Source organism: Watersipora subatra, chromosome 3, assembly GCF_963576615.1.
Source record: "Watersipora subatra chromosome 3, tzWatSuba1.1, whole genome shotgun sequence".
Classification (NCBI taxonomy): domain Eukaryota; kingdom Metazoa; phylum Bryozoa; class Gymnolaemata; order Cheilostomatida; family Watersiporidae; genus Watersipora; species Watersipora subatra.
The window spans coordinates 72,797,782-72,809,757 of record NC_088710.1 but is presented as its reverse complement, the minus strand read 5'-3'; the positions used below and the strand labels follow the sequence as shown (position 1 = coordinate 72,809,757).

Below are 11,976 nucleotides of genomic sequence, written 5' to 3'. Positions count from 1 at the left end.
GCTTATGCCTCCACTGACACCTTTGGTTCTACGTACTCGCTTGAATCCGCCTCATATTCATCAGTGAAAGTATAGTAAAAAATGAATTTTCTGTTCGATTGTGGGGAGATAATATCGAAATACAAACTCGGAAAAAAAATCATTAATGTCTCGTGATGTGCGCGATACTCCGTCAAGACAAAAGGGTTAGATATAGTTGCAATACGAAAGGTATCTACTGAATTCTAAGCGAACATTCACAGACGTCTAGACTCGCTTTTTAGTTCAAACTTGTAAAATTGTTTGCCTTTATTGTGGTAACCATAGCTGAACAAAACAAACTTGTTTTGGGTTGTAAATATCGACCACCATTACGACGATGAGTTGGAAGAAGTGACGTAAGTGTATTTGCTGACGCATCGCGGACGTGTTGTTTTCATTTACGAGTACGGTTTTACGAGTGCATGGGCGTTATACGAACCAAATTATATCACAATGACCGATGTGAATGTTTTAGACATGCTGTTCAACGGAGACAGTAGCATTTTAGATTTTAAGTCGAACAGTCATCCAAACTCTGAGGCTTTCTCAACTACCGACTCTGATGGTCTACACCCTGAACAGCAACATTCGTCTATATTTGGAGGAGACTTACATCCATATCAGTACCATCCTGAAAACACCAAAATGTTGAATTTAACCTCTGGTGTATTGGATTCTGAATGGCCGTCATCTTTATTGTCACCTACATTGGTAATTTTAAACCCTTTTGACTAAACAGTTTTATTTCTACCAGACAAGCTCTAATAATTAAATCTTTTTACCTCTTATCTCAGACGAGGTAGAACTTCCTAGCGATTTAATTTAAATCTAAAGGGAAGCCTCTATTTATTGGGTTTGTTTTGAATCAGGGTATAATTTGGAGAGCAGCGCACTGCTGCTTAGGATTATTGAGTTTTGGTTGTGTGCCATTTTACAAATCTTGTTAGTTGCACTTTCTTAAATCATACGTTTTCCAAATTTGCATTAGATTTGCAGTGCGACTGTTTGTGAATGTATCATAAGCTTATACGTCCCACAACTTTTGTAGGATTCCATCGACCACAATGAGTTTTTTACTGCATTATTGGATTCAAACTTACCTGACGATGAAAAACAGCAGCAAGTTCAACATATCCAACACAAGACTGTTTCTGACCATGCCTATTCAATTAACCCTGCTTCACCCCACAGTGACAGTGGGGTGTCAAGTACTGGAGCATACTCTCCTAGCTCCGGTCATGATGTTGATGACCTTACATTTGATGTCGATCGTGATTTATTTGGGCCGTTGGGATTGGAAAAGTACAGTGATATGGACAGTGATTTGACCAGTTCGGTCAGCCCGATGCTGCTTGATTCCATCTCAGATTGCAGTTCAAGTAGTCCTGTTTTAGCTGGGAATGAATCTCCTGTTAGGTTTGGTAAGTCTTAAATACTTCTCTTTACTTTCACTGATATATTATTTGCAGTTTCAATGTGAATAGATTATAAGCTCACCTTCGTTGCTACTACCAATTGAGTGGTTTAGTGGTGCTCACGGACTGCGCGCGGCACATGACGCTCTCGGGCGTGGCGAGGTGGAAAGTGAGACGAACTTGATCACTTCTAGGAAGTTGACGATGCTGATTAGATTTTGTTTCCTTATCTGTAAAACATATGTATGTTGTATTCCGTTATTAATCGGCTATTATGTTTATTCATGAAGACTTTGAAGAGTTCGGAGGATCACCTACACAGACTGAAGTCAAAGATTTAACCATAAGCACAGATGAGACGACAAAAGTGATAAAAGTTTTATCGGTGAATGGAACTGCTCATAACCAAAATCTACAACAGTATGTATCAAAAAAGGTATGACTATAAAATCTTATTAGTTTATATAGTTTCTAAAATGTTCTATATATATCGTTGCTTACTGCCAATCTGATTCATTTTCTTGTTTTTGCATATAAATGATTTTTTACATTATGTGTCTTGTTGATAGCCAATCATCGCGGACTCTCCCTATCCAGAGCTGATGTTGTCAGATGAAGAAAAGGATCTGTTGAGAAAAGAAGGCATTGTTCTTCCATCACATTTACCGCTGACTCGGGATGAAGAAAAGGTGTTACGCTCTGTGCGGCGACGCATACGAAACAAGGTAATTTGTTTATTAGTTTGTGGATCAATGTCATCATTGAGAAACAAATTTTTATTTGTTAATTGGATCTGCTAAAATATAGCTGCCCTGTGATTACTCTACTTTGTAAAAATATTGTTAATGATTTGTAATAGGATTGTATAGTTTGGGAATTGTTGCAGAGTTTTGCTTTGTTGACAGTGGGGCACTATTTCAGCTAGCCGGACCATTAATGTAAGCGTGCTTCGATTGAATATACTGTCATATATTGATATAGGCTTCAGCGAGAAACAGCCGGCGAAAGAAACAAGACTACATGGAAGCGCTAGAAAAAAGGGTTAAACGATGCACTGATGAAAAACGACAACTAGAAAAAAAGGTTATTGACCTGGAAAAGCGCAACTCGTCTCTCATAGGCCAATTAAAGAAATTACAAAGGCTAGTTACAGACAGTACCAGACAGACAGCAAAAACTGGAACCTGTGCAATGGTGAGATTTATTTATGTTCTGTCATCATCATTCATCATATGTATGCAAGATTGTAGATTGAGATCAAAGATTAGGTTTGTACACCAAGTCAGCAGTAGCTGCCAGTATGGTGCCAGTTTATTAAAAGGTATACTCGATGTAGTGAATGTGCTTGTGCAAGAAGGCTTAACATGCTTGCAATTTAAGGTTGGAATATTTACAGCATCTCTTCTTTGTATTTTGTTTATTACGTTTGTTTTTGTTTAAAATAGAGTAGACATACTCAAATTCCACACGTTGGTATGATTTGAATGAAGGTAACTGAGAACCCATATTCTGCAAACTAACTGAACCTAAGATTGCAATATGCTTACAGATTCTGGCACTCTCCTTCGCACTTGTGCTTCTCCCAAATTATCGATCACTAGTGGGTAACGAATCGACACAGGATGCTCTTGTCAATGTTCCGTCTAACACCGCTGGCCGACAAGCTCGCAGTCTGCTCTCTAAATCTGATGACTTTGCTTCACCTTCTCAATATGCAGATAAACCGGTCAACTACATTCCTTTCACTAACCTTGGTAAAATGGTAACACCATCTAGCATACCAATCGATGACCCTGTGGATGATGGGGACGATCATTTGCTCGAGCCTATCGATGATATGATGACACTTAAGCGTGGAGGTGTTTCTTCTTGTCATAATGAAAAGGTTATTCACATGGAAATAACAAAGTTACCAGATGATAAATCTGAACCACCAACGTTGGTACACTCAGTGAATGGGACATCGAAGGATGACACTTCTGCAACAGTTGAAAAAGTTCGACATCCTCACCTGCCGATGGAAGTTGGTGATGAACTGTGAATAAACAGTGTATTTGATAGCATTATCTGTGGTTCTATAATATTTATGTCTCGCACTGTTATACATATGTATTTGTCACGTTATCAGTTGTGTGAGGAATCAATTTTTGCCATAAGAATGATTAATAATCCTGCATGTATATGGTGTCTCAGTAAAATATACAAATGTACAGATACATAAAACTTTGTACTGGAATTAACTAACCTTCAGCGTGCTCATGAATTAGAATCTGTGGACATATGGCTTTTTGTCATTTTGTCTAAAATGGTCTAGATAGCAGTATTCACCAATATGTTCAAATACGTCTTCTAGTACTGATAATTGCCATAGAGCAGCTATAATTTAGTTATTTAACATCACCAGCTACCTAATAAAAACAAAGTTGGTGGAGCTTGCTAGCAAACATTGAGCTAACAATTTTCATATAATTATGCTCACGGCAACATAGTCAATAGTGATTTAGTAAAGTGGTAGCAACATACAAAAACACTTGCGAAACATTTTGTATTTCATAATGATTTTCACATAAGTCGTTTCCATAAAAATACAGACTAATCATCAAATGAAACATTGCATCGACAGGCGTTTCTGATCTATGGTATTTCGATGGTTTGTCAAAGCCAATGAAGTTTGTTATGATAATAGGAAGAAGGAAATGAACAAGTTGGCTATCTTTACAAGAGTAGCTATTGTTACTAAACAAAGATTGTGAATAATCAAGGAAATGACGCGCAGTCATGCGCCATTTACACACATCTTCAATCATTCATTTACAAGAAGATTTATGGCCAGCTAATAAAAATTAGATCAAGTAAAGGCTACCTTGAAAATTTAAAAAACTAGACTGCAACAGAGAGATAAGTTCAAGGTAATTAAAAGTTTCTCTCTGGGATTTCTGTATTAATAAGGAAAAGAATGTTGTTGCTAGAACACCCCACAAAGCAATATAAACTCACTCTTGCTATGTGGTAGTGCAAGCCAGATTTGAAAAAAGATGCCAGTGTTGGCACACAACAATCCCTTATTTCAAGAGTTAACTAAAAAAACCGGCAATTTCCTTTTTTACCTCCATGCATGTGGAAAGCTCACTCAAAGGCTTGATTGCGCAAACAGCCTTCTTGGCCTTCAAAATAATATTGTGATAAATACATACCTGCCACAAAAAGTTGGTCATTGGAACAGGTTCTCGAATTAGACAGCTTTATGGTCCACCTTTAGGCGTTTAACAAATGAGAATTCTCAGGTCCATCTTTAAGTATGGAGAATGACAACACTCTCACTGGTCACTTCAGGTTGGAAGGACTGCAAAATAGTTTATCCAGGTGAAATACCTGCTGCCTTGAACAGCTGCTTGCTAACTTGAGCAGATCTAAAGAACTTTGAGAAAGTCACTGATGAGCATCAGTCAGTGCTAGGAAACCTATAGAAAGATGACTGCAACGCATGGTATTGAGCTAGTTAGAGACGTATAATTCTAGCTAAGATGTGTACGGTAATGAGACTTGCATGGTTCAAACCTACAGCAGCTGTTTAGGTAGTTTAAAGCTACTTGTAAGATATTGTGGTGGAAGGTAGGCTAGTAAACACATAAATGACTGACTCAACTCGAATCAGTACAGCCAAACAACCGATCTGGGACCGAATCAGAAGAAGGAGGAGCCTAAACCCTCGACAGACTACATAAAAGCCAAGCAAAGGCACAGAGACTCAGAGTTATTTGCACCTTGCTGATACATGTTTTCTACTGTATTTTAAGTAAAGCAAAATATATACCTATTTGAAACATGCTGCAATGTTTCTGCTAGCTTAGGCGCAGAGCTAGTAAAGGTGCCCCGCAAGCATGCTTTAAACTGGTGGCGGCAGCGGGATAAAGGTGATCCTTAGCTTCGCATCAAAGCTCCGAGTGAATGAACTTTTTTCTGCCTTGAAAGTGGCAGTGAAAAGAAACCCAAGAGCCCTTTAGGCCTGCCTGAGAAACGGCAGCCCTGACCGGATGAACTTTGCTCTGTCTTAAAAATGGCAGCGGAAAGAAACCCAAAAGCATTCAAGCCCTGCCTGAAAAATGGCTGGTTTAACCAAGCCGCTTCCTAAGGAGCAGCAGTACGACACGGTCTGCTTTAAAAGTGGCCGCCATTGTTGTTTCAACAGGAACTGCCTCTTTAGCAGCTCGACTCGGAAAGCATCTGCCTTAAAAGTGGCAAACCCCACTGGAAATAATCCCTTGACGGGGTAGTAAACAGATGAGCCAGAAGAGCCGACCTAAGCACTGGTCGACTAGTGGAGGCTCTGGAATAAGTCATGATAGTGCCTCGGAATCAGGTGCTAGCACACCATTTCAAGGCTTCCTAGCACACCATTTCAAGGCTTCCCAGCACACAGAACTGGAGATGTTGAGTACTTCGTCATTCAGTTCTGAGAAATGGCTGATGCAAACCACTAAACAGAGGAAGTAACTCTTTTACACTTGAGGGAAACACTGAAAGACCAGGCCGAGGACTGCAAATGAGGTGGAACTCCATTTAGGGTTCGAGGGACTGTTTGGACTGTCTCCCTGACAAGCTCAAAACCGACTCAATACTCAGAGATGAGATGAAAGAACGGCACTCAAGGAACATGCCATGAAGGCCCTAGCCGTGCCTACACTGGCAGATGTCATAAGTGCTGGTAATGATTTCCTCCAGATACAGGAAGAACGCCAGCCTACCGGCGCCCAAGTCCGAACAGTGGAAGAAGGGCCACCCAGCCAGATATAGACAGCTGGCCTAGCTGATCCAACAACTCTCTCACAAGGCGGAGCTGCTCCAAGAGCAAGCCTACTCCAATAAGAAAGGTAAGCCCCCTTAAGACACTCTTTGTTGGGGGTGCAGCAGCCAGCGTCACATTTGCAAGGATTGCCTAGGAAGTCGGCTCTGAGAAACGGCAAAGGGCCACAGCAGTAGCACTGGCTACTGGCTGTACCAAGGCTTTCATTCCCTGGAAAAGAGACAAGATCATCCGAAGCCCAAAAGAAGTAGATGGATGGTACCACCCTGTAAAGACTGGTCAGAAAAAGTATTCCGTACAAGATTCTCAATGAAACCAGCGTCACCCTAAACCTGACATGGCTAGCATTTCTGTTCTGACAGGCGAGCGGGCAGAGTGCAGCCAAAAACAAACAGAGAGGTAAGTTTAAAGGTTGACTTGCAACAAAATTTACATTACAGTTATTTGGTATCAAAAGATTCACCATGGCTTACTCTGTTGTGTTGTAAGTGCCAAATATGTGGAAATGTGATTACAAGCTCTTAAAAGCTCAAAAACGAAAAGCCGCCATAGATTGGAATTCGTTTATTTTTCTGACGTAGCCATGACAGTTTGGTTATTGTCTTGTCATGTGATGTTCTCACGTGAATTGAAAGGCCAATACAAAGTTCAATATAAAACTTATTGTAGTACTAGTTTATAGCAAACACTTCGGGTTTTACCGAAGACCCCGTATCAAATATAGATGCTCGCTACTTTACAGTTTTGTTTCGGTTTGGTGTAATTGGCAAGTCGTAATCTAAACATGTGACCTAATACTTCGCAAATAATTTCTGTAGCACTTTTCGTTTATCACAAGTGACCAACAGGCTCATCATGATTATCAGACAATGATATGTACTCATTCAAGCTAAGGCTGAAAAATTAAACGAATTTTTATGGTAAGTTATAAGATATCACTGCTAAAAGTGACAGCATTACGATGACGATAAAATAGACGCGTAAGAACAATAGACATAGTTATATTGAATGCGTGAAGTATATTTGTGAAAATATTTCGACGAATAAGGTTGCATGAAAGTGTAAACAAAAACCATCTCTCACAACTACATAACATTTGAGCCTTTTTGGAAAGAGAATCCAAACTACGGCAGTCTCATGTGGCTGCGATTTTCTGTTAGTTTTTGAGCTTTTAAGAGCTTGTAATCACCTTTCTACATATTTTGCACCTACAGCACAACAGAGTAAGACATCGTGAATCTTTTCATATCAAATAACTGTAATGTGAATTTTGTTGCAAGTCAACCCTTAACCTTTCCCAACCAGCCTCAAGACATACAAAAGATTTGAGCCAACCTCCACCAGGTGGAATAGTTGGATGCCTGCCTTAAAAGTTGCAGGGCCAATTCACTAGCCATCTGGAAAGATGAGTCAACTGAATCCTGAGAGACCGAAGAGACTTGGCGGAAGGACATCAATTCACTGCAAGATCAGGAAATGCTCAACCTCTCTGAGGGCATCGAGGAAAACTCAGCCATGGCCCAGGTCCTGAGCTGACCCCATTCCACCATTCATTTCCTTTTCGGAAGGTTGGAGGGCTAGCCCGGCTAGTTCTTGTTGAACACGTATTGACCTGTTGAACGCGAACACCTATTAAAGCAAGTATTCAACCAGTTACCGAGAACTGTGTGGGCCTGGCTTGAAGGGAAGAACAACCATGGGCTGGTGGCGGATAGAACAAGGCTGCCATTTTATGGAATAATTAGGCTCCTCATTTGGTTAAGGGATGTTGCTGACTACAAAGACTAAAGATGTCATTGTAGTCAGCTAGTTGAAATACATTTAATTATAAGACCCATGACATGATAAGATCATGTCATGTGTGATTTCAACGCCAGAGTTGCACAAGGTCACCCAACCTGGTCCGGTGTGTTAGGCATACATGGTTGTGGAAAGCTAAACAACGATTTTTTTTTCTCAATCTGCAGGGAACTCCAACTCGGCATTACCAACACCTGCTTTATGCACAGATAAACTCACAAATACTCATGAGTTCATCTGAAAAGTAAGAACTGGCACCTCATTGACTTTGTCTTGTGTTCTTCCAGACATCTGGGATACAAAGACAATAAGCGAGGCAAACTGCAGTAGTGACCACATCATGATAAGAACTGAAGACAAACTTAAAGTTGGGAAAAAAATAAAGAAAGGAAGAACATCTTGCTAAGAATGGGATGTCTCACGAATTCAGAGAGATAAAGTGCAACAAGATCTTGAGTTGCCTCTCAATGAGAAATTAGACTGTGAAACTCAAGAAGGTTTGCTACTGAAGCAAGCCTTCAGCAGCAAGTTGCTGTAGGCTATTACCAGCTGATATTTTGACGTGTTTTTGAGAATACGTATTTCGCAAAAGATTTGGTACAGTTGGTGTTCTTGAGTGCTCGTGCCCTTGCTCATGTTCTTGGCCCTGTATATAGATTTATATGTGTATAAAAGCTTCCGACCAGAGATTTGTCTATTTGTGGCAATGCGCACATTTTGATAACATGAGAACAAGGGAAAGTTTTTAAAGAGACTGTGTATGATGCATCAAAAGAACACTTGGGCACTGTCACTAGAAAACATGAAGACTAGTTCGATGGAAGCAATGCTGATCTCCAAAAACCTATTGATAAAAAAACCAGGCAAGGGCAGATATGCTTTCCAAAAATACTTATTTCAACAAATCAAAATACTGAGTGGCCAGCAGAAAGTTGACAAGCAGATGTGGAGAACTTGGTAACCAAATGAGGGCTTGCAAGGACTGTTGAACTACAGTGGTTTACCGACACCAATGACATAAAAGGGTTCTACCAAAGCATGAAGACTATTTGGGGCCCATGTGTGAGCCATCCTGACTAGCTATTGCCCAGTGACAATGTAATATTCCTAAGAGAGAAACAAGATCTTCTTGCAAGATGGACTGAGCACATCAGCAAGCTACTGAATGACACACTGAATATTGACAAAAATGCCATTGAACACTTGAGACAAGCCCCAATCCAAAACTGGATGAGCAACTCTTCGGAAATAGTTAAAATTATTGAAGCAACTGAGATGCTGAGTAAAAAGAAGTTACTTGACTCTAGTGGAATCCACACCCATGCCATAAATGAAGAAGGCCTAAACCGATGAGTGCTTTTCATGAGGTCATAGAAAAGGCATGGAAAACCTCGCAGCAAAGCCCGTAACCATCATCAAAAAGAGTGACTGCAAGGTGTGTGTCAACTACAGAAGATTTTATATTATTATCTATTTCCAGCAGTCTTCGAACGGGTCTTTCTTAATTAATAGATTGACATTATATGCAAAAAAATTCTTATCTGAGACTAAGTCTGAATTCCGTAGCAAAAGGAGTACAGCAAATATGATATTTGCTTTAAAGCAAATTAAAGAAAAATTCATCGAACTAAAAATACATTGAACAAAAGATGTCTCTGCACATAGTCTTCATCAACTTCAGCAAAGCATTTAATACTGTGGACCAACCAACTTTCTGGAAGATCCTACAAAAACTTGGAGTTCTCAATCACTTTACCAACTTGATCAATGCTCTACACACCAGCATGAAGGCCTCAATTAAGCTGAAGGGGGCATCATCAGACCTATTTCAAGTCAAGAATGGTGTTAAACAGGGTTGTGTGTTGGCTCCGTCACTACTCTCCATCTTTCTCTCAGTTGTTCTTCAATATAATTTTGAAAACTGCGACAATGGCCACTGGATACAAAGTAGGCCTAGAGCAGATATGTTAAATGTAGACCAATACAAGTCTGCAACAAAAACACGGAAAATATTAGTTGAGAAGCTCATGTTTGCTTATGACACTGCCTTTGTTGCACACATTCATGATGGCGTGCAGAAAAGAGTCAGCAGATTTGCTAGATTTATTAAAGCCTTCGGACTTGGATAAACATCAGAAAGACAAAAATTTTGCTTCAACCCATCCCTGAAGTACGTTACATAGGTTAGAGTACGTAGTGACATCAGCAATGACGAGTTTGCCAGTGTCAAAAAGCTCAAATATCTTGAGTCGACAGTTATGTGTAACAACAAAATGCATGATGAAATAAACATGAGGAAGTCCAATGCCTCAATCTTTTTTGAATGACTAAAGACGAAGGTGTGGTATAGCAAGGTTCTGAAATTCAAAACGAAATGCTCTGTATATCGGGCCATAATTCTATTGTCTCTGTTATATGGAGCCGAGACATGGCCAGTATACAAGCTACATTTGTAGCTGCTCACAAATTTTAACCCTATATGATGAGGCATATACGCCAGATTCTAAATGCAAGTTGTGGGATTTCATCCCGAATGAAGATATTCTAGCTCAAGCCAAGCTATCTAACATAATATATGAAATTCTCATCCGAAGGAATCTAAGATGATCCTGGAATGTATACAGAATGAAGGACACCAGACTACCCAAACAGGTTCATTTGTCACAACTCAGAGAAGGGAATTGTAGTATTGGCGGACCGCGGATTGAGTTTCAGAGACACCGTAAAATGCAACCTAAAGGAAACGAAGATACTCATTGGAAGCTGGCAATCTCTCAGCTGAAATCAAGGTCAGTGTAGAAATGTGGTCCATGGGAAGTTATCTTTGGATGCGGGACAGCTAATAATAGTAGCATCTATAAACTGGAACTTTTGTTGACATAAAGCATTTGTAGATTAGCTATGGTAACACATGAATTAAAGTATTATCAATGCATGGAAGGATGCCGATGGGTAGAACTTGCGAGATAATCTTGCAGCAACACTATAGATTCTGTGATTGACACACTCTGTGTAAGGGTGAATGTTTGCAGTGTTAAGTATACAGAAATATTGCTTCAGTCTAATGCAAGCAAAGTACTTATTGTGTACAGTTACATCTACTGAGCTACAAGTGAAATACTGTAGCACTTGATGTAGGAAGTAGATAAATGCTTCAGTGAATGTATGTAATGCATTTTGCTAAAACTTCACTAATGCTGCTCGTGTTTACAAGGATTCCAGCGGCTACTGAATACTGGTCTTGGTCCATTATACATGCTGTTTGCAAAACAAACATTCCTTAGCAGCTGTTTGGTGACAAATTACTAATTTATTAAATCAACGAATTGCCATTGATCCTTTTGCTATTTAGAATATCAAAAGTCATAAGGTCATCGACCAAGTGTGATATCTACTGTATATTAGAATACACTTTGTAGGTGACGAATCTCAAAATCTGAAACAAGATTTTAAAACTCTTATGTCACTGATCAGATTTATATTACTAAACCAGACTTATGGCACTGATATAATAGCCTGATTTTCATTTAGCCCCCCATTCAGCGTGCCCAAATATTTTAATGCAAGGTTATGCATCGAGAGCATTGCGAGCAGCGCAGATAAAATATGTAACAAAGTTTTTTTTAAAGAGAAACAGCAGTCCTTTTTCCAAAGTCATTTAAAGGTTCCATGTCATTGCTTTTGCTTCAACTTGTACGAGCAAATACCTCACAAAACTGTATTTGTTAGGCGGCGCAACTCATCGACTAGTATAATTAACGTAAGAGTTATTTACTCTTTTAATAAGGTATAACAACTCGACATTTGAATTCCAACAGCTGTAGCCGTTGCATTCAAGGCTATTTCTGGCGTGTTTTTGAGAGCCCGTATTTCGCAAAAGATTTGGTACGGTTGCTGTTTTTGGGTTCTCGTGCAGCAAACGTGATTTCGGCCATG

At 39.6% G+C, this 11,976-nt stretch overlaps 2 protein-coding genes across 2 annotated transcripts; both read left to right on the top strand.

Annotated features, from left to right (window-relative positions):
* Nucleotides 1-368: 368 nt before the first annotated feature.
* Nucleotides 369-3,647, top strand: LOC137391011 (cyclic AMP-responsive element-binding protein 3-like protein 3). Its single transcript, XM_068077343.1, has 6 exons — nt 369-732; nt 1,070-1,442; nt 1,727-1,872; nt 2,006-2,161; nt 2,418-2,630; nt 2,986-3,647. Exons 1-6 carry the CDS (start codon nt 475-477, stop codon nt 3,475-3,477), a joined length of 1,638 nt encoding a protein of 545 aa, XP_067933444.1. The 5' UTR covers nt 369-474; the 3' UTR covers nt 3,478-3,647.
* A 6,042-nt stretch (nt 3,648-9,689) lies between these two features.
* Nucleotides 9,690-10,169, top strand: LOC137390974 (uncharacterized). The gene has a single exon (XM_068077288.1). It carries the CDS (start codon nt 9,690-9,692, stop codon nt 10,167-10,169), a length of 480 nt encoding a protein of 159 aa, XP_067933389.1.
* Nucleotides 10,170-11,976: the final 1,807 nt, after the last annotated feature.

Excerpts from the sequence above, each read along its gene's own strand:
- LOC137391011 (XM_068077343.1), top strand. The coding sequence starts at position 475 with ATGACCGATGTGAATGTTTTAGACATGCTGTTCAACGGAGACAGTAGC. Across the intron at positions 1,443-1,726 it reads TGAATCTCCTGTTAGGTTTG|ACTTTGAAGAGTTCGGAGGA; the intron begins GTAAGTCTTAAA and ends TTATTCATGAAG. Across the intron at positions 1,873-2,005 it reads AACAGTATGTATCAAAAAAG|CCAATCATCGCGGACTCTCC; the intron begins GTATGACTATAA and ends TCTTGTTGATAG.
- LOC137390974 (XM_068077288.1), top strand. The coding sequence starts at position 9,690 with ATGTCTCTGCACATAGTCTTCATCAACTTCAGCAAAGCATTTAATACT.